Source organism: Pecten maximus, chromosome 18 (assembly GCF_902652985.1).
Source record: "Pecten maximus chromosome 18, xPecMax1.1, whole genome shotgun sequence".
NCBI lineage: Eukaryota > Metazoa > Mollusca > Bivalvia > Pectinida > Pectinidae > Pecten > Pecten maximus.
Genome location: NC_047032.1, coordinates 27782997 through 27806507, shown reverse-complemented (window position 1 = coordinate 27806507; position 23511 = coordinate 27782997). Strand labels below are relative to the sequence as shown.

General features: G+C 36.8%; 2 protein-coding genes across 5 annotated transcripts in view; one reads left to right on the top strand and one right to left on the bottom strand.

The window, feature by feature from the left end:
- Nucleotides 1-5769: 5769 nt before the first annotated feature.
- LOC117316196 (alkaline phosphatase, tissue-nonspecific isozyme-like) overlaps nt 5770-23511 on the bottom strand; it is a 44619-nt gene continuing 26877 nt past the window's right edge. The window contains exons 7-10 of the mRNA XM_033870717.1: nt 9674-9814; nt 8624-8815; nt 7609-7731; nt 5770-6669 (exon numbers count right to left, since the gene is read on the bottom strand). Of these exons, the coding sequence (XP_033726608.1) occupies nt 6473-6669; nt 7609-7731; nt 8624-8815; nt 9674-9814 (653 nt within the window). The 3' untranslated portion in view covers nt 5770-6472. The remainder of the gene's footprint in view (nt 6670-7608; nt 7732-8623; nt 8816-9673; nt 9815-23511) is intronic.
- Nucleotides 10372-18694, top strand: LOC117316195. Of its 4 annotated transcripts, none has more exons than XM_033870716.1 (3): nt 10372-10559; nt 12854-13414; nt 15656-18694. In XM_033870716.1, exons 2-3 carry the CDS (start codon nt 12865-12867, stop codon nt 16636-16638), a joined length of 1533 nt encoding a protein of 510 aa, XP_033726607.1. In that variant the 5' UTR covers nt 10372-10559; nt 12854-12864; the 3' UTR covers nt 16639-18694. The 4 variants fall into 4 exon arrangements, with proteins under 4 accessions (XP_033726607.1, XP_033726606.1, XP_033726605.1 ...); XM_033870715.1 differs by having other exon boundaries at nt 10372-10735; XM_033870714.1 differs by having other exon boundaries at nt 10372-11227.

Genomic DNA, 23511 nt, shown 5'->3' with positions numbered 1-23511 from the left:
CGCATATTCAATCAGTATTTTAAATATAAAATAACTATTCAGAATGTATGCTTATTTCAAGATATATAGGCATGCAAATCGCGTAGTGTATTGGTGCATGTTCGATCTAAAATCACGTGACAGAGAAGATTGTAACCTACTCCTTTTGTGGTAGGAAAGCCAGGTGTGTATCTGGACCTGGACACTGTCTTACTCCGCTCCTTAGATCCGCTGATGGACTTCCCCGTCACCATGAGCCTGGAATACTGGTCTAACTTATGGAACGGCCTAATTATAGCTGAACGAGATCCCGTATTTATTCGACACTGGATCAACCTTTTCCACAAACAATACTACTATGACCCTAAGAAATACTTTGAATTCTCTCTGTTCTTGCCGACTAGGATCGCTAAGGCACACCCGTCGTGGATACACGTGGAAAACATGACATTTTGTACTCCTCCAGGAAACAAAGTTAATCAAATCTTCAATGAAAACTTCGATTGGAAGCAGAACTATGCTATGCATCTGTATATCAGGTATTACAAAACAAATGATGACGTCACAAGTGTGCGTCGGCTGAACACGACAATAGGATCACTTGCACGCCTTATCTTGTATGATACAAAGACATTGTTAGAAGACTAGCTGTTCTGTTCTTGTGAAACATTGTGAAGTTAAGGCTCAGAGCTATGTAAAAAATACACTCCCATACAACATTTAGAATAAAGTTTAGTATATGCCTGTAAATTGTTTAATGTTTTTGTTTTTTTGAGTGACCTTTTCTCGTTGACTGGAAAAAAATGAAGAAAATTTGAGTCGTCTAGCTGACAGAATTCGACCATTTATGCCAAGACTTCCTTGCTCTTTCATGCACGTACATTATTCTTTACCGTTCTTGGTCATAAGTGAGCTAACCTCGTCCTCAACATGGTCGTTCTTGGCCTTCAACAGTGCTAGCTTTGGCCTTCAATAGGGCTGTCCTTGGTATTTATCAGTTATATCCTTGGCTTTCATCATGCGTGTCTGTAGCCTTCAATAGTCATGTCCTTGGCCTTCAACAGTGCTATCCTTTGCCTTCAATAGTGATGCCCCTGACCTTCAACAGCGCTGTGCTTGGCCTTCTACAGTGATGTCCTTAGCCTTCAATATTAATTTCCTTAGCCCTAAACGGTGCTGTCCTTGGCCTTCAATAGTGAGGTCCTTGGCCTTTGACGGGGCTGGCCTTGTTATTCGACAGGGCTGGCCTTAGCCTCCATTTGTGTTGGCTTTGATAAATCATGTCTCGCTTTGATTTCAAAATAGATTTTGATGTCATATCCCAGCAAATTACGTCATCATAAGCTGGAAACGAAATAAGGATTTTGCATTGAACGCCATCATATGGGGAAAACAGCAATTTTCAACATGGCGGTGCCGTGGTAAAGTGTTCTAACACCCAGAGCCACAGAGGGATTACCAGATTGAACTATCTGAAAAAGCTGGGAAACAGAAAATCCGGCAAAAAAGACCTCTCTGGTGTTGCCTTCTTCAATCTGATATTCAATATGATATTGATTCGGGAAATTACTAGAGAAACAAACAGATAATGTCAACCAAAGTACCATATAGATGTACGTGTTTGATAACATCAGCTTCATCAACATTGCAGCATTGCTTTTTTTTCACTATAGCACACACACTGGTGTTTTGAATGGTAGGCAGATGTTATTGCAATTAACAGTGATTTATCCAAATACTTCTAATGTAAAATTGGCCATTATCATGCGATCAAGATGTCAGATAATTTAACATTATCGTGATTAAAATACAGGTCGGCTTATACTCTCAATTTATAAGTTCAAAACCCATCTGCGTAAACCCCCTCACAAACTTTTACTACAGTGTTACCAGACGGTCAGATACATCAAGCTAGACTCAGAATGGAGTGTGGTTCCCTTAAATCTAATCTGAATACAGAAATATTTGAAAACACATACTTGGTCTGTCTTCTCTTTTAATTTTGCCTGACGTTTAATATTTGAGTATAATAACGAGATTTGTCTAACTGGTGATTATTGTCTTCAGATATTGCATTGCTTTACATAGCGTTCTCTGTCGTTGAAAACCTTGCTAGCTGTGATATTCATGCTAATGGGTGGTCTTCCGTTACTATGCGAGTTTTCCAACTTACCTATGCCTCATGTTTATTTTAAGAATGATCCGTTTGTGTCATATATTCTAAAAAGGGGAGGGGTCTGACGACATCCCTCCTCACATTCCAGGCATAGCCAGGGTTTCCCCTCCTCACCTTCCACTGCGTCATATCTTCCAAAAAGCGGAGATACATTACGGCATCCCCTTCCACTCATTCAAGGTATATCTAGGGTTTCTCGCCTATGGCGTCATACAATATACTTTCATAGAGAGGAGATGACTTGAGACATCTCAAGGTCAAGGTCACCCTCCTAATTCCTACAATATAAAGTGGAGATGACACCCATAAAACACTCCTACTTTATACCAATTATGAAGGACAAAATGTTAGGATTGGAAATCTAATATGTATTACCTTAAAGGGGCATTGTTTTGTTCGAACGCCAGATGTGTGTTGTACAGTAATTTATACGATTTATGAATAAAAGAAGCTTACACTCAAATTTATGATTAACTGTGATGGAATAAATATATATATATTTGTACAGAAAAGACGCAAAACTCTGCCGCTCTGCATCTGGATGGAAAATTCAGTCACGCCTCCTACGCCTCATTTAGATACCATGTGACACCACATACAACCGTACACATATCACAGCGATATCACATAGCCAGCAATGTACATTTGTAGGTGTAACGTTCTTGTTGATGATAATAACCCAATTATATCCGTTTTACCTCAATTACTCGCCACAGGGTGCAAACACGTGTGTCATGTTTACAAACTGATGTGAACATGAATGTAATGAAGGAAATGGCCACAGTACTTGTAAAATCATTTATTGTGGTTTGATGAGGTAATATTTAGTTTTAGTGTCTTTGATTTGTCAACTCTGTAACAAGTATAACTTTAAGCAGGGCTTCATTACGAACCTGTCAGTTTGTTGCGTCGACAATCAAATTATCCCGTAGAACTTTCCAGAAGCATTGCGAATTCCTCGTTCGACTCAACTGACGGGGCCTCCTTCGCTCTCTTCCATCTTTCCAACTAGTTGTCGATATTTATGTGATTTTTAAAACGTTCGTTATCTTGGCGTATCCTTTTTTTTTCTCGCCGATTTACCAATTAGCTAATCACTAACTCGGGGAGCCGTGCACGCCATTGTCGTTTCTGTTCGTGAACTTGTCTGCGCATGCTCGTATTGATAGTCGTTGGCGGCGTTAGTTTTCGCACTTCGGGTCGAAGTGACATTTTCAAAAACTTTTATTTTGAAGAATTTTGGGTTATCTTAGGGCTTTTAGTGTTGTATTACGGTAAAGTTTTAAACTTGTACTTGTTGTGAAAAATACATGATTTCCGTTTACTTTTGTGTAGAATATAGCAAAAACTAATTTCAACGACTGAATGCCCCTTTAAGCATCATGTATAAGATACCCAGCATTTTCCCTATATGATTATTCTATTTCTAGTTGCCGAATAGGATATGGTGATTTTATACAAAGTCAAAATACTTTCACATCAATATTGGAACTAAATTTGTTTAAGCTCGTCTCCTCGAAGAAGAGGGAGAGCTTATGTTGTCACCCCGGTGTATATATCTTAATCAGGCTGGACTTCACAGTAACATGGTGACATCGTAGTCAGAAGTCTTGTAGTCAGAAGAAGTCCAGCATAGGTAATGCCATTTTTATATTGAAGCTGATTGTGCCCAAGGTATAAGGGGGTGTTAGGTACAAATTTATGCCTTTTCCTCGATTTTTCAAAAATAACAAGTCCGGTTACGTCCCTGCAACGTTTGATGAAGAAAACATCTCCCGACGCAACAAAACCAATCACGGAAACCAAGATGTCATGGTATTCACGGAAACCAAGACGAATTGATACACAGTCAAGCATGTAAAACATTATCAATTCATACGATTCACGGCCGATATATCCAAACACGCTGTTGTTCTAGGACGAACACTGTCTAATTGTTTTCGGGCCACACTAATTCAGGCATTGAATTGGAATTGTGGTGGAACTTCGCAATACATTGTACATGACAATACATTCCAAAGAAATATCTACTCGAAGCCGCAGTAGTGAAAGCTTCTATCAACGAAATCAAAGTTTAAGTCGCATACTCTCAACAGTTACCGCTTCAACGAAATTTAACGAAAATTGTCTCAAACTCGTTCTGCTGAAACCTCGTCATTGTAAAAACGACCTCAAACCGACCACATATCATGACATATTCCTCATCCAGCAATATCATCATATGTCGTCTGGTTTCATTTCAAACACTTCTTTTAACAACTTTGTGTTCCATTTCTACCAATCATAATTAATGTTATGCCCTCCGTATGAACACTGTCATGCTGGCCTTTCTCCCGCCAACGTCACCGTTATGTCACAGCACGCATGCCATAAGGTCAGAATGAAAGTTAGACTGAAAATTTAATGTTAAGTTTATGAAATAGAATATAAATAATATATTATCAAATACCTTTAGATATGTTATACATGCCCGTTTGTACTCCCTAGTCAGGTACTGTTCTTTCATTCCAAGTTGTTGTCGCCATGTGGGTTTTAAGTCAATACACTTTGTGTGGTTTTGAACATTGCTTGGTGAATAATTTGAATACTCATATTTTTCTATATCCAGATCGTAGTCCATTTTGATAGGACACTCCATGACATCGAAATATATTCAAGCTAATCCTTGTTATCTAATCTTCTGTACACGATCTCTGTGAAAATCTTTTGTTAATAAATTGTTTTCTGTTAGAAATTACTACACCGCTGTATCAGCCAATCATAAATAAAGATACAAACAGCGACTTAATTCTTTACGTCATAAACTAATGAGATAAAATTTTAAGCCAATAGGAATGCTTATTGATAGCAAGATTAAATAATTAATTCCATTCATGCATTTGCGAGATTGAAATGACATCCATATACAAACATGAATGCTAGATCATCGTTATACAATAGACAACGCTCAGCGTGTTGTTTCGGGCTACCCTGGTACATGTACAATTAAAACGGGCATAGCATACCTAAACACAACACACACATTATTTCAACATAATTACTTCCCATTTTATTATCCAGAACTTAAACACATGTAATAGATGACATATTAATAAATAATAACAAACAGTTTATATAAATACAGTCAAACTTCACTATCCTAAAGTCTGTCGTATCATGAAAAACCTTCGAGATATTTCAGATAACCGAGTATGTTTTTTATACATGTACATTTTTTGCTCTCGGAACTGAATTTTTTACTTTGAAATAAGCAGAAACTTTGAGTAATCAGTGCTCGAGATAAGGACGTTGACTGTAATTATAACAACGCACAAATAAAACAAATTATGTAAACAAATATAGACTAGCGTAAATATCACGGAAACGTAGCATGATAATGATAAGAGATACCGGGAAGATTAAGAGCCTTCTGATTCGTCCACACTCTCAACATTTGGACAGTTACGAATATTTTGTTCTATATCAAACTTGACCAAATTTCAAATAGCTACTCTTGACAAGACGTTTCTTTACAGACGAAATATATTGATAGTCGGACGACGCCCTGAGTGTCCTGGTTGTTTGCTGCCGTTGTTTGATTAATTTTATATTTAAGTCATCACAAATGCATTGGATACTGTAAAAGTATTTCTTTTAATGCAGAAATCGTCTCCAAACTGGCGTGTACTAAGCCTTTGATATTTGTAACGACATATTTAAGCATTTAAGGTATTGATAACGCTGTCCATGGTTTTCATAGATGTCCACAGTTTTGTCAACGCAACAATCTAATTATCCTTGCTTATTTCACATATACCATATCGAAAAAACACTATTCTTAATATATAATTATCTAACAGCAAATATGTTAAAGAGCATAGGATATCTTTAAAAGGAAAATACTGTAGTAAGAAAAATATCTTTTTAACAAAGAATAGTTTAATATCAGTCTAGCATAAAGAACATTATCATAAATGCGTCTCAAATTGATTTCAAATTTTCATGTTTTCCTTTCGCTTTCATGTAAAAACCAAAATATTTTAAGAGACACGTTATCTCGAACTTTCTCTGGTAACTTAATAATTTCCGTCATTGAACTTTGAGAAAGATCTATTTGAAGACATTTTTGAATTATTTCAATGCCGTAAAACCTAACGATATTTCTGACCAGAGTTTGTTACACAACCTGTATGTACCCATTGTATACTCAATTCTATAAACGGTCATGCCCGACTCACACCCTTCAGTTCCGTTTAATACCAGGCATCCTCCTTCCGAGGATGTCCATTTTTTTCTTTTTCTCAGACAGATATGCCATGAATGCTGATTTTTCACTGTTCACTTATATCCGGATCTGTCACACATACTTGGCCCTACACATGCGGCGTACGCCATTACGTGGGCTATATAGTGCTGCTCGTGGACCCCATGTATCAGATGAGACATAGGCCCTCTGGCATAGATAGCCACGTCTTCTCCACCGTGGGTCTCGGACCGTAAAGGAACAGTGGTTTCCTGCTTAAAATCCAGGGAAGCTGTAACGGTAATTAAGGTAAAGTCCAACTAAGTTGCCATACCTTTTATAGTCAGCGTTATCCGCTTCATTCACACTTCAACAATACAGGTGCTAACCAAGGTCAAACCCGTCAACAATACAGGAGCTAACCAAGGTCAAACCCCTCAACAACAAAGGTGCTAACAAGGTCAAACCCGTCAACAATACAGGAGCTGACCAAGGTCAAACCCGTCAACAATACAGGTGCTAACCAAGGTCAAACCCGTCAACAATACAGGAGCTAACCAAGGTCAAACCCGTCAACAATACAGGAGCTAACCAAGGTCAAACCCGTCAACAATACAGGTGCTAACAAGGTCAAACCCGTCAACAATACAGGAGCTAACCAAGGTCAAACCCGTCAACAATACAGGTGCTAACAAGGTCAAACCCGTCAACAATACAGGAGCTAACCAAGGTCAAACCCGTCAACAATACAGGTGCTAACAAGGTCAAACCCGTCAACAATACAGGAGCTGACCAAGGTCAAACCCTTCAACAATACAGGTGCTAACCAAGGTCAAACCCGTCAACAATACAGGAGCTGACCAAGGTCAAACCCGTCAACAACACAGGGGTTAACCAAGGTCAAACCCTTCAACAATACAGGGGTTAACCAAGGTCAAATCCTGCCCAAGATAATGCTGATATAAGCCTTAGGGCTGCCATGGATTATTGGTGTTAAAATGTATAGCATATTCATCATGTGATATAAGGTTTATTTAACAAGTATATTAGTTTATTTTTATTTCAGATAGATTCAATATAAGCTAAAAAGATATTGGCAAGTTTCATTAAGAATGAATTTTATGCCAGGAAATTTGAATTTGAATTCAAAACAATCACTTCAATATTGTCATAAAAATTGACATGTATCTTGTTTTATGAGTGCAAATAAAGTAAACAGAAAACATCTTACTTGAGTTTATGACGTCAGAGATATTACGGTATCCATATCTATGTCCCGGTCCATTTGCATATGAAAGTGTTGTATATGGTACACCGTCCATATCAAAATTCTTCGTAGGATTGTTGGACATACCTAGCAAGAACAGATGTAGTTATATACTAAGTAATAATCTCGCTCCCGACGAAGTTTTGAAAAACGTTATGAATCATTATACAAATCGACGTGTGCTGTGCATTCTTTCAACCACATATTTGAACATATGAAGTATATATATGCATATAGATTGCGGAAGTCTGGATTTCATAGATGTCCACATTGACCATCGTTGTGTACCCAATGTGTTATTTCCCTATCAAAACAGAAAGCATAACACTTAGTCCAGTTACAATGTAGATACCATCAAAGATCTCCCTGATTCTATCATCGTCCTCAGGTATTTCAATCTCACAACGATATTAACATCCGGGACACGTTATATGCACATACATTTTTATCACAATAATACTTCATTTGTTACAAGGACACGTAATGCGGTTACGTGAACACTTTATTTAAATACGCCATTCCGTTACATGGACATGCAGTTTTGTTACATTACATGACATATTTTTATTCATATTCCGCTTTCTTTCACGGCAAGACATTATTGACGGATTGTAAAAGTGTTTAAGAATGCTATGAAGCATGGGCTAATCCTGCCTACTTGAAACCCATTTGATTTCCTTTCCTATCTGGTTCAGTGCATTAACAGTTTTGCTGAATACGATGCAATTCAATACAACACTAACACCAGAATGCCTCTTTTCAGTTAACGCCATCACCAGTTGCGACCCCACATCAAATAAAGAAACGATCCAACATGTCGTGGTGTGCGCGGTGTAAACGGCGCGCATTCAAACTCATAGGTCAGACAGAGTTACCTGCCTTGGTGCCTTTTCTCTCCACTTTTTCGAGGAAAAGCCAAGTGGGGAGTAGAAAAATACGACAGACAATCCTGTCTGATAATATTGTGAGATATATTTACCGAATATGTCATTTCCTCTTAGGGAATATCCAGCCATCGTAAACACATGGGAATGATCCGCAGAGACAATTATAAGTGTCTCTTTCTCATTGGTCAACTGGACTGCCTTCTTTACAGCATCCTCAAATACCAAAACGTCATGCAAAGCTCTCATAGCGTTGTTTTGATGGTGACCGTGGTCTATTCTCCCACCTGCCAGTCAAACAATCAGTGACATCTTATAGGCATAGTAATTATATATATAGATAAAACAAATCAAATCTCTCCAAGAATGCATTGCAGTGCCCTTTATCGTTACGGACTTGCGATTGGTTTTATTTATCTCACAAAATAATTGTGATATATAACACTTAAATAAACAAAATTGATTGATTGATTGATTGATTGATTGATTGATTGATTGATTGACGTAAGATACGACTAATTGTATGACCCGTGTAATGTTGGGGGTTGGTTCATCTTTTGTCGTCTGTTCATGGGACATTGGAGAGCCCGTGAATAAGAATCTAACTCCATATCGATATCATATAAGTTGACTAAAACTGGGCTACCTGCAGAATCTAGGATTTTCTTAAGAGTCTTCTATTTAGAGAGAATCGAAAAGCCCAAATAGATCAGCTGCCTCCATTGCAACACTTGTGAACTTTATCTCATTTCCTGTCTATTCTGTCTGTCCCGGCTCTCGTCATAATATAACCCTACTGTCGTCATGACGTTAAATCTATGGAGGGGAGCGCAGTGCACCCTGGGAAAGTTTAATATCCACAATAGAGATTTCATATTTACAAAAAAAAAATATGGAAGTTTGCTTAATAAATGAGACTATTCATATACCTCTTTATGTATCTATAAAAAGAATAAATTCTTGAACTTTTTATTTTATTTTATTGAAGATATGTCATCGAAAGACTTGAACGGGTAATGAATAAATTAAGTAATCAAATGAATAAATAATGAAATACCACAGTATAAACTTCCAAGCCAAATTATCCTGAATGAAAAATTTGTTCCAAAATTGTTAAATATTTAACTGTCAAAACAATGTCGTACCTTCAACCAACAAAAAGAAACCTTTCGGATCTTTCCGGAGAATTTTAATTGCTTTTTCCGCCATTTCTGCTAGTGACGGCTCCCCAGCAATATCAGAGGCCCTGTCTAACTCATAGTTCATGTGGGACGCCTCGAATAGGCCTGTCAAATAAATAAAAAGATCATTAAGCTTATTACCAAACATTTTCAAGATTTTTATCTTCACCTAGGCATTCATGTAAAAAGAGGTCGCGAATGTTATTCAATTTCAATACCCGACTAATAATGGCAGGCACGTGATATAAGGCAGCTAATTAATTAGCTTAATTTATGCTTGCGAGAACTTAAGAATAATTTCGTTTGAAAAGTTAAATATTGAATTTCGATTTTAAATATTTGCCTGATGTCAGTCCGTATGTAATTTTGTTGAGTTGCGATAAGTAATGGGTAAGCATGAGAATAGTGGTACTATGTAAGGGGTAAGCATCTTTAACTGGGTAAGCATGAGAATAGTGGCACTATGTAAGGGGTAAGCATCTTTAACTTTGTTAGTGTTTGTAAACAAAGAGGTATATATTTCTGGACAATTTGATTGGTTGAAATTCTAAGTTAAATATAAAAAAATCATCTTGCGCATGCGCACTGCATATCAAGAAAAGAAAATCCTTTGTTCGCGCCAGTTCTTTTTCGTTATTCTTAGTGCTTTCTAGATAATTTTGAATTACTTATTCGGTTGAAGACGATCGGTTCCGACTTTGGTTAGCGTTGAGACAGCACAGGTCAACATATTGCGACTAGTGGACGTCTGAAGGTATAGAGTGATGAGCTTATAGGCCTATCTAGCCTCAGCATCGCTGGACTGTGGACAGCGGATCGAAAACAAAGGATTTGACCAACAGACATTTAAGTATAAATTTACATTGATTGACGCATGTATGCATGGCTAACTTTAAGCCTAGAGTCCTTGTTCTAGGACATAGTTTCATTCGGAGGTTGTTTAATTCCGTCCAGCATGGTGCTTTTGAGGAAAATTTCGGTTTAAACCAGTGTGTTGTCAGCGGTAGAGGATATGGCGGAGGCACGGTAAGGGGTGTACGCTCTGCGTGTGTTGCATTATTGGGCGACCTTCAACCACATGCAGTTATCTTACAAATCGGTGGCAATGACTTATGCGATAGAAATATTTCTCCAGACAATTTAGCCTATGATATTTTTAATTTCGCCAACGAACTTTTGTCCCACGGCAGTTTAGTTGTTTATGTTTGTGAACTTTTCCCTCGGCCAGCACCCCGTGGGGTGCCTCCACAAGTGTACGAGGCCAGGCGGACAGCTGTAAACAAAGGCTTACACGTGGTACTGTTAGGACAGGACAGAATTGTGTTGTGGCCGCATAAGCGGATATTTAATAGCCCTCTCAATCTGTACTTAAGAGACGGTTGTCATCTCAATGAGATCGGAACTAGGAAGTTCTACAGGAGCGTTCGTTTGGGAATTATACATGCATGTGAACATGTTAACAAGCTAACTGTTGTCAACAGGGACTTGTCAGCTTAACTCAACTGATGGCAGAATTAGGTAAACTTTGTTATAATATCATGTTCACTACTTCTACTCTTATTAAAAAGTTGTTCGCTAGTTGTGTAATTCCCCTGATAGAGCTTAATGCATTGATTATATGCAAAATATATTATTTTGAAATGGTTATTTCCATATCCACATATGAGGTGACTGATGTGGGAGTCTGGTTAGATCATATCACAGGTTCAACATGTACAGATTAGAAAAGATAGTCGGACACATTTAAAGGTGATGTTAGCTGAGAGTGGCTATGGGAACCTTTATGCTGGAGTTTAATTTTGTGGCAATAGTGGCACAATGAGCATATCTTTTCCCCCAACATTAGTTGCATATATACTGTTTGGGCACAATCACAGCTGTTGCCATTCCTTACTTTGACATGAGTAATGGTATATTAATAATACAGGTTTTGATTTCAAGTTTTCTTTGCACATTAAACATAGGTATTTATTTTACATCCTCGTCTTTTAGCGGAAGGATAGATGCTTTTATCCTTTAATGATAGGGTACAGGTATGTTTTCTTATGTATATAAGTTATTATGGACACGGGAAAATAAATGTGTATAAATGCTAATTCATTTAGGCAAACAGGTTGTTCGCTCTATATTTAATATTGGCACTTGGTTTACGCCCAACTTTAATTTATTGGGGTGGGATATTTATGTATTAGGCATAATATATATATCCTGCTTTAGGTATTTTGTTTTGCCCCAACTTTCATGGGGTCAGATATTTACTATGTATACTGGAGTTTTAACATTTGGTTTGCCCTGACTCCCATATATGCTGTAGCATATATATTATAGTTAAAATATACCTTGGTTTATGCATTATGTTATGCCCCGACTTTCATGGGGTAGGATATTCACCATGTATATTTCATGGTTTTGAACATTTTGATTTGCCCCGACTTTCATGGGGTAGGATACATGTATATTGTTTTTAATACATATATCCTGGTTATGCTTTTGTTTTGCCCCGACTTACATGGGGCAGGATACATGTATATGTATTTATTAAAATATATCCTGATTAGGCTTTGTTTTGCCCCAATTTTCATGGGGTAAGAGATGTATTGGCTATAACTATGGTTTTACATTTGTTGGCTCAGTCGTTCATGGGTAGGATGTTTATTACATATATATAGATACCCATGTATACAATATATATCATGGATTTGAACATTTTGTTTTGCCCCGACTTTCATGGGGTAGGATCTATAATGGTTTTCGTATATCCTTGTTTACATATTCTGTTTTGCCCTGAACTTCAGGGACTATGATTGTGTGTAAGATGGCCATGGACTCTATATGTATATTGGGAATTGGAAAGTATTGTTTATTTTCCCCCATTATTTGGTATAGCCATTATGAACCATTTACTCGTTGATCAGGTGATGTACATTTTGTATGTTGGCTATACTAATATACGTAATATATATATATATATATATATATATAATACGATGGGTATATAATCCATCTTTTATCATTCTTTCACACAAAGGAAACTTACAAGTGAAAGTTACAGTCCATATCACTGTTCAAGTGGAGATATATGGATGGAAGCCCATATATTGTATAGGTAATAGTTTGTCAAAATGTTGTTCCTCATCATTTCAGCTTGCATTCAGATGGGACCGGCAAGGAAAAGGCCTGCTTCAAAGGGACCCCAGCAAAAACCCAAAAGGCGGTCCAAAAATTACAGCGAGGTCCATACACCAGGGACCAATAACAATGAGGGTCCATCACCAGGGACTGGGGCCAGTGTACTCCCCACATCAGGGACCAATTCCGATGTGCACCCCACACCAGGGGGAAGTGCCAGTGAACGCCCCACACCGGGGACCAGTACCCAGGAACACCACACACCACTAGAAACCAGTACTACACCGGTACCAGGGACCAGTAATTGTGTGAGCCCAGCCCTTAACATTGATGAACTAACTGCAACTATCACTAGTAAGGTGCTATCCGCAGTGCTGGCAGGTCTTCAGGCGCAAGGTCTACCAGTCGGCACAAATAGACAGCATGAACTACGACAAGGACCAACTGCTGTAGGGCCTGTCACTAGACCTTCGGCGGCTATGGGAGCCCCTCATCAGGAACCAGCAAGAATTCAGGACAGTGTAGTGCCTGGTCCATCAGGAAACATATCCTTTGGACAGTCCTTGCCAGTAGCAGGTGTGTGTGAAGGGAATTCTGAGCAGGCAATAGTAATTCCTCCTGCTATTTCATGCAGGCCTCTTCATGTAAGAGTCCCTCTTAAACTCAAAGAGCGGGTGTGGGCCCATGAGTACATAGACATGTTTGCTTTCATCGAGCAAGATTTTGAGCAAGACATCTCTATCACTCTAAGTAGAAATACTGGAGTAGGCATAGTTAAGACCCCTAAAAAGAAATTTTTAACGTTCGAAAAGTGGACTGAGGCGTTCAATATCTACGCCTCAGTCTACAGATTGAAATTCCCCCAGCAAGCTGAGGCTCTGGCTGTGTACCAGAATGTGGTACGCAACATATACACTGCTGGTGGAAGTTGGTTCTTCTATGACACCAACTTTCGCAAGTACAAGCAGTGCGCTCCAGACATGCCTTGGGATCGGCTTGAGCATGAGTTACATGCTTAAGCGTTAAGTAAGCGCGGAGGGGCCAATCGCGAAGGGAAGCGTTCTTTTCGTGGCCAATTCAGATCCCCGTCCCAAACTCAGTCCCAATCAAGACCTTTTAGGTACACCTGTAACAAATTCAACAGTGGTGAAACCTGTTCAGGACCTTGTAAATACCGACATATCTGTTCGGAATGTGGCCATCACTCCCATCCCAAAAACAAATGCAATAAGAAATTGCAAGGGAGGGACGCCCAAGCAAATACCCAGCGTAAATAATTACGAAGTGTCATCTTCTGATTATCTGGGTCAAACTCTTAATTTTCGCTCCCCAATTCAGGTGTCAATTTTTAAGGCCTTCTTGGCTGGTTATAGTGAACAACTTGTTCAGTATTTAAGTGACGGTTTTCGAAACGGATTTCATTTACAATATCAAGGGTCCAGAGGACCTTTATTGTCTGGTAATCTGGTGTCAGCTCTACAAAACCCTGATAAAGTAAATGCAAAGTTGAATAAAGAAATCCAATTAAATAGAATTAGAGGTCCTTTTCATACAGTTCCGTTTCCTAATCTAAAAGTTAGTCCTTTGGGGTTAGTACCTAAGAAACAACCCGGTCAGTTTCGTCTAATTCATCATTTATCTTATCCTGACAAACATGGGGATGTCTCGGTTAACTCTGGTATATCAAGGGATTTTTCGACGGTACAGTACAGCACTGTCGATGATGCTATAGCACAAATACGGCTTTGTGGTCAAGCTTCCTTTTTAGCAAAGACTGATATTGAATCAGCTTTCCGCATTATCCCAATACATCCTTCTGATTATGAGCTGTTAGGTATACTATGGGAAGGAAAATTTTATTATGACAGCTGTCTTCCTATGGGTTGCTCATCTTCATGCAAGATTTTTGAAACATTTTCTACGGCTGTACATTGGATTGCTTCCACCAAACTTGGTTGCTCTCATGTTGTACATATTTTAGATGATTTCCTTTTTATAGAAAAGAGTCACATTTTGGCATCTACATCTTTGAATCGTTTCATTGGTACGTGCGCTAAGATAGGGATTCCAATTGCGAAAGACAAAACTTACGCCCCTTCCCAGGTTATGGAATTTTTGGGTATTGAGTTGGATACCATACGGTTGGAAGCTAGGCTTCCATCTGATAAGTTGGAAAAATGCAAGTCTAGCATTTTAGGCCTGTTAGTAAAGGCAAAATGTACTTTACAAGAGTTACAATCAGTAATTGGGCTTCTCAATTTCGCTTGTAAGGCAATAGTGCCAGGTCGACCTTTCCTGAGAAGACTTATCAATCTTACAATTGGGGTTCAAAAAGCTTATCATCATATTCGTTTAACGAAAGAAACCAAAGCTGACTTAAATATTTGGCTGCATTTCTTACAGGAACAAAATGGCAGAGCATTTTTCATAGATGACAAATTTCTATCTAGTGACCTGCTCAAGTTGCACACAGATGCAGCAGGTTCGTTGGGATACGGGGCCATATATGGAGATATGTGGTTCAATGGCCCTTTTCCAGAGAACTGGAAAACTTACAACATTGCAATCTTAGAATTTTATCCAATTCTACTTGCAATTGAAGTTTGGGGTCATTTGTGGTCAAACCACGCTGTTCTCTTTTTAACAGACAACGAATCACTTGTCCCAATCATTAACAAGCAAACCAGTCGCGACGGTACATTGTTAAAAATGGTGCGGTGGCTTGTATTGCGTTGCTTAAAATTAAACCTAGTCTTTAAAGCCAAACATGTACCTGGAATTAAAAACGATCTAGCAGATTCTCTTTCTCGCCTACAGGTACAAACCTTTCGCAAGCTAGCCCCATATGCCAAGAAAAAGCCAATGGGATTGCCGCAGGAATTCCTGCCAGTCAGCTTCTTCCACACCTTGAAAGACTTTTGACGGCATCTCTGGCGCCTTCTAGTAAAAGCACATACAAGAAAGCTTGGACTGTATTTGCCAATTTTGCAAGTCAGTATGGGTTTCGGCCATTTACGGAGGGCATTTCACCTCTTCATATGGCTTTGTTTGTAGCATATCTACATAAGCAAGACTCTTCCCCGAAAACCATTTCCACATACTTGTCTGCGGTTACTTATGTTTATAAATTATTGTATAACATGGACCCTGCAGATTCGTTTCTGGTCAAGAAGCTGGTTTCTGGAGCTTATCGACTAACACCTACGGTCGATATGCGTTTGCCTATAACGGTTCCAATACTAAACCGTCTGGTTGCAGCTTTAGATCAGCTGTCAGAAAATCAGTTTGAGATGGCATTATTCAAGGCAATGTTCCTGTTTGCTTTCAATGCTTTGACTCGAGTGGGTGAAATAGCTGGTCCATTAGGATCGGTAAATTTAGTTACCTTTGAAAATGTTTCATTTGTAGAATCTCAGGGCACCACTAGGGTGCAGGTTCGCTTCTACAATTTTAAACATAATGCTGATCACAGTTGCCACACTGTTGTCTTTGGTCATGGACCTACAACGACATCTGCAGTGGGGGCTCTCTCGGCATATTTACAGTTTAGATCTGTAAGGAATGGCCCTTTGTTTTGTCTTCTCAATGGGCAATCAATTTCCAGGTCTTATTTTGACAGTAAACTCCACGCCTGTCTAGCATTTTGCCAATTGAGTTCATCCTTTTACAAAGGACATAGTTTCCGCATAGGAGCAGCTACATTTGCTGCTGAAAATGGTTTGTCTGATGCCCACATTCGCTCTTTGGGGAGATGGAAGTCCAATGCTTTTAGAAAATATATCCGCATAACGTCACCTTAGTTTGAAATCTGAAAAGATCTTCAGTTGTGGTATATCAACACATTTTATTGTTGATTGAAAACGTTCATGTAATACGTGTCAATTTGAACTTTTAAATCATGATTTAGAGCACTTGCTTGAGCCGGTGTATCAAATCAGCAGATTTATGTGACTTGTATTGCAGACTTTTGTCCGTTTGCAGTCCTTTAATATTTCACATATTGTACGTTATGCAATAAACTTATATTTGTATTTGATTTACAATGTAATCATTGCCTACATGATGTCACTTGCTTGAGCCGGTGACGTTCTTGATCGTGTAATATAATTTCAATTCTTTTTATGTAATATTAGCAACATTATGAAGTTGTAGACACCTGCTTGAGCTGGTACTTCCTTTTCAATTTCACATTGTATGTGATCTGTTTCACTTTGTTAATATATAGGGGTTGCCGATATAAAAAACAGTTCGTTCGGCAGGTTCTGTATAGTTTACAAGAAGCCATCAGCCTCAGCCAGAGAGTTTGCTTTATGTAATGACACGGCTAAGATGATATATATATTTATATATATATATACTGTATATATCTATAAAGGACGTAGAAGTACATGCAGATGACTTGTTTAAAGTGTTTTAAGTCTAACATCCATAGCTATTATATATGTGACACTTGCTTGAGCTGGTGCTCTCCAAAAATTTAGTTCAACCATACTGCTTCACAGGCATATTACATGTACATATTCTCATGGGAAGACAATTGTTATGTTTTCACATTTACGATTATTTTGCTTCTGACTTGAGGAGAAACTTGGTGTTGACAGGATAATATTTTATAGTTACTATTGGAGTCGTATTGTGGTCAGCTTTGTTGGAGATTGTTGGGAGATGTGCGCTTTAATGCAAATGAATGGCACTTAATTATCTCCCCATTTTATACTCTCCATGTCTAAGATGTGTAACTCATCATTGTTTGAAGCTGTTGTTTTAATTAATGTAGATACAAAAGGTTAGTTATATGGATCTCAGGACATATCATGATCAGCTGGTAGTTGATATCTAGTTGGTTGTACTAGGCTGGTGGGGGGTTGCAGCCCCCGGAAGTTTTTATGAGTTTACATAACATACAGTATATGGAAGTTAATTATTCCATTGCATATAGCTAAATATTCGCCTTTGTGGGGGAAGTTGTGTTTATCTTATACGGATATACACACTTCTGTGGCGGATTTTTACATCCCCACTAGGGCGAAATGTTGTATAACCTACTTGTAGGGGAAAACATTGTACTTTGAATTTATAATGTGTTATGTAATTGATATAAGTTGTTCTATGAATATTATTAAATGTCACCTAGGGTGGCCATTTTCAATGTCTATATGTATTGTGTTATTTTTAAGTTTGAGGAACATAAAAGGCAGCTAATTAATTAGCTTAATTTATGCTTGCGAGAACTTAAGAATAATTTCGTTTGAAAAGTTAAATATTGAATTTCGATTTTAAATATTTGCCTGATGTCAGTCCGTATGTAATTTTGTTGAGTTGCGATAAGTAATGGGTAAGCATGAGAATAGTGGTACTATGTAAGGGGTAAGCATCTTTAACTGGGTAAGCATGAGAATAGTGGCACTATGTAAGGGGTAAGCATCTTTAACTTTGTTAGTGTTTGTAAACAAAGAGGTATATATTTCTGGACAATTTGATTGGTTGAAATTCTAAGTTAAATATAAAAAAATCATCTTGCGCATGCGCACTGCATATCAAGAAAAGAAAATCCTTTGTTCGCGCCAGTTCTTTTTCGTTATTCTTAGTGCTTTCTAGATAATTTTGAATTACCCACCCACTTTCCAACCCCATTACTTAGAACTTACATTGTACATTGTTATGTACGTGTTTAGAATTTATTTTACTTGTTTAGATGTTACTGGCGGATTTTTACATCCCCACTAGGGCGAAATGTTGTATAACCTACTTGTAGGGGAAAACATTGTACTTTGAATTTATAATGTGTTATGTAATTGATATAAGTTGTTCTATGAATATTATTAAATGTCACCTAGGGTGGCCATTTTCAATGTCTATATGTATTGTGTTATTTTTAAGTTTGAGGAACATAAAGATTTTTACACAGAAGGTCTATTTACAGTTGTTTTTTTTTTTTTTTTTTTTTTTCATATAACGTCCTATTAACAGCTAGGTTTATTTAAAGACGTGCCAGGTTTTGGAGGTGGGGGAAAGCAGGAGTACCCGGAGAAAAACCACCGGCCTACGGTCAGTACCTGGCGACTGTCTCACGTGGGTTTCAAACTCGCAACCCAGAGGTGGAGGGCTAGTGATAAAGTGTAGGGATACCTTAACCACTCGGCCCACTTACAGACATACACATTGACAGTATAGTGATACATGTAAGCTCAGGTCGTGATACCATCAGTTATATAATCTTTGTTTATATCTTATTCATATATAAAGTGAACATTTAAAAAGGGGAGATAAGCCAGGTGGATTGCAAAAATTGATTTTTTTTTCTTCTCTAAAACAAACGGTCCAAAATTATATTTCATCGAGAAGAAGAAGCTACATAACATATCTGGAATATATTATCTATTTTCAGTTTGATGCTAGCGATACACATCAAACTGTATTTACTTCGTGATATCGGCGATAGGCATCAAATTTGTATTGAATTCGTGATGTCGGCGATAGGCATCAAATTTGTATTGAATTCGTGATGTCGGCGATAGGCATCAAATTTGTATTGAATTCCTGGTGTCGGCGGTAGGCATCAAATCTCTATTGAATTCTTAATGTTGGGGATATAGAAATAGAAAACTATACTCTTACACTTTTAGACGGGAACACTTTGTAATGAAATCTATAAAAGATGTATCAACAAGAAAAATATTTTTTGAATGGAAGACAATTTGAATATGAAAACTACTAGTATATATGCTCAAATTAAGGGTCATCTATATAGAAGAATAATGTTGAATTTCAAACACGAATAAATACCTAAAGATTTGCACAACAAATGTCATGTAATATACCAAAATGTTTGTTTGGACATGTAGCTTCTTACAATCACCAATAAATTGCTATATATGCTACCAGTTTCTTCTATAGAGTAACTTTATGGTAAGATGTAGCATGGAATAATTCTAAGTCACGCAAATGACCAAACCTGAAAAATAGCCAAGCTGTTATGTTCACAAGTGTCTATAGCACAGGGTAGGAGCATTTGTTTGACCGGATTTAACTGTATGTACGTATAAACACTTATTTTGTTTTGACCTTGGAATGCAAATGGCGGCTGTGAATAATTTTACACAAATAAGGCTTAAAGGGGGGCATTTCAGTTAATAACAATACTCCTATATCAAACATTTAAGACATCTCATCGTAGTAAGAAGAACATTTTAAAGTCAATTTGTTAAACTGGTGAGTTTGCAGCCTTTTTCAGAAATAGGCATATTTTACCCCAAACTCAACGGTTGAACATTTTTGTCATAAAAGTAGTCTTCTTGCCACTTCAAGAATACTTTATATTGTCTAATAAGAGCAGTTTTGATGTTTTAAATACCTCCTTATATGCCGTATTTGTGTGATATCATTCACGCCGCCATTTTGCAATTCAAGGTCAAAATAAAAACAGCGTTTATACATATAATAACGTCAAAGCTGGTCAAACCAATGCTCCTATTTTGTGCTTTAGACACTTGTAAGCGAAACGACATGGCAAGTTTGTGTAATATATGGGATACAAATGAGTTAATTATGTCCCCCCCTGAAACATGCATTTTTCTTACGTTTTGTTGAAATTTACAAACAGCTTAACAAATTACATGTCAACAGCAAGTCCCACGGTTTGCCATGATACATACTAAAAGTTCATCATGTTACTTCTGGGACATTGCACCATAATAGGGATTTATAGGCCTGTAAAATATCAATGTTTTTACTGGATTTACTGTTTAGATGCCCCTTAACAAGCGCCTTCTCCAGTACTGTTCGTTACAGTTGAATAATCTCAATGACCTTTTCCTCTATATAGGAGCGCTGGACAGTAATTGCCGTTGTCGTGGCTCTCCTTGTATTTGTTTGCATCTTATTTGTTCAAGATTCTTGCTATTTCCTGGTCAGAAACATTTCCATAACGCGTTTTGTCCGTTTTGTTTACGTCTTTCATGATTGAAGCAACCGAGTTGTCTGCCATATTTACATTACGGAGTTCATTTTTACTGGCGTCTGATTGGTCAATATTTTACAGCGGGTGTTTTGAATTCAGTTATTAAACCTTCAAGGCTCACGGCGGGGTTTTTGGATTTCAATATTAACCTCTCTTGCAAATTTGCGTCATTGCAAGTTAATATCGCATCTAATTTTGGCCAATACGGACTGTTCAGGCCAATCAGCGATAAGTAAATACAATATGCAGTATAGCCATATAATGATATTCAATAGGTATATACATTGTAATAGGTTGGTATTGGTTTAGATTAGGTTGATATTGGTATATATTAGATTGAAATACACTGTAGGTTGGATTGAGTTAATATATATTGTAGATTGAGTTAAATTAGGTATAGATTTGATTAATGTATATATTGGGTTAATGTAGGTATATATTGGGTTAATAAAGGTATATATTGGGTTAATATTATACAATTAGTGCATTTTGTGGAGGTCTACACGAGACTATATGAACCTGGTCAAGAGTATATATAGATTGGGTTAATGTTGATATACCTTGGGTTAATGTATGTATAACTTGGGTTAATGTATGTATAACTTGGGTTAATGTATGTATAACTTGGGTTAATGTATGTATAGATTGGGTTAATGTATGTATAACATGGGTTAATGTATCTATAGATTGGGTTAATGTATCTATACATTGGGTTAATGTATGTATAACATGGGTTAATGTATGTATAACTTGGGTTAATGTATCTATAGATTGGGTTAATGTATGTATAACTTGGGTTAATGTATGTATAGATTGGGTTAATGTATGTATAACTTGGGTTATTGTATGTATAACTTGGGTTAATGTATCTATAGACTGGGTTAATGTATGTATAACTTGGGTTAATGTATGTATAACTTGGGTTAATGTATGTATAGATTGGGTTAATGTATGTATAACTTGGGTTAATGTATGTATAACTTGGGTTATTGTATGTATAACTTGGGTTAATGTATCTATAGATTGGGTTAATGTATGTATAACTTGGGTTAATGTATGTATAACTTGGGTTAATGTATCTATAGATTGGGTTAATGTATATATAGATTGGGTTAATGTATGTATAGATTGGGTTAATGTATGTATAACATGGGTTAATGTCTGTATAACTTGGGTTAATGTATCTATAGATTGGGTTAATGTATCTATAGATTGGGTTAATGTATGTATAACTTGGGTTAATGTATGTATAACTTGGGTTAATGTATCTATAGATTGGGTTAATGTATGTATAGATTGGGTTAATGTATCTATAGATTGGGTTAATGTATGTATAACTTGGGTTAATGTATATATAACTTGGGTTAATGTATGTATAGATTGGGTTAATGTATGTATAGATTGGGTTAATGTATGTATAACTTGGGTTAATGTATGTATAGATTGGGTTAATGTATGTATAACTTGGGTTAATGTATGTATAGATTGGGTTAATGTATATATAGATTGGGTTAATGTATATATAGATTGGGTTAATGTATGTATAACTTGGGTTAATGTACATAGATTGGGTTAATGTATATATAGATTGGGTTAATGTATCTATAGATTGGGTTAATGTATGTATAGATTGGGTTAATGTATATATAGATTGGGTTAATATATATATAGATTGGGTTAATGTATATATAGATTGGGTTAATGTATATATAGATTGGGTTAATGTATCTATAGATTGGGTTAATGTATGTATAGATTGGGTTAATGTATGTATAACTTGGGTTAATGTATCTATAGATTGGGTTAATGTATATATAGATTGGGTTAATGTATATATAGATTGGGTTCATGTATATATAGATTGGGTTAATGTATATATAGATTGGGTTAATGTATGTATAACTGGTTAATGTTTATAGATTGGGTTAATGTATATGATTGGGTATGTATGATATGGGTTAATGTATTATAGATTGGGTTAATGTATATATAGATTGGGTTATGATGTATAATGGTATTATAGATTGGGTTAATGTATGTATAGATTGGGTTAATGTATCTATGATTGGTGGTTAATTGTATGTTAATGGGTTAATGTATGTATAGATTGGGTTAATGTATGTATAGATTGGGTTAATGTATGTATAACTTGGGTTAATGTATGTATAGATTGGGTTAATGTTGGTATAACTTGGGTTAATGTATGTATAACTTGGGTTAATGTATGTATAGATTGGGTTAATGTATGTATAAATTGGGTTAATGTATGTATAGATTGGGTTAATGTATCTATAGATTGGGTTAATGTATCTATAGATTGTGTGTGTTAATGGGTTATGTACATAGATTGGGTTATGTATGTACTAGATTGGGTTAATGTATGTATAACTTGGGTTAATGTATTATAGATTGGGTTAATGTATGTATAATTGGGTTAAGTAGTATAATTGGGTTAATGTATAACTTGGGTTAATGTATGTATAGCTTGGGTTAATGTATGTATAGATTGGGTTAATGTATGTATAACTTGGGTTAATGTACATAGATTGGGTTAATGTATGTATAACTTGGGTTAATGTATGTATAGATTGGGTTAATGTATGTATAGATTGGGTTAATGTATGTATAGATTGGGTTAATGTATGTATAGATTGGGTTAATGTATCTATAGATTGGGTTAATGTACATAGATTGGGTTAATGTATGTATAACT

What these genes read in the sequence shown, in the direction of transcription:
- LOC117316195 (XM_033870713.1), top strand. Translation starts at nt 12,832, where the DNA reads ATGTTGTTCCTCATCATTTCAGCTTGCATTCAGATGGGACCGGCAAGG. An exon ending in ACAGTCCTTGCCAGTAGCAG is followed by an intron (nt 13,415 to 15,655) that starts GTGTGTGTGAAG and finishes TCTCGCCTACAG; the next exon opens with GTACAAACCTTTCGCAAGCT.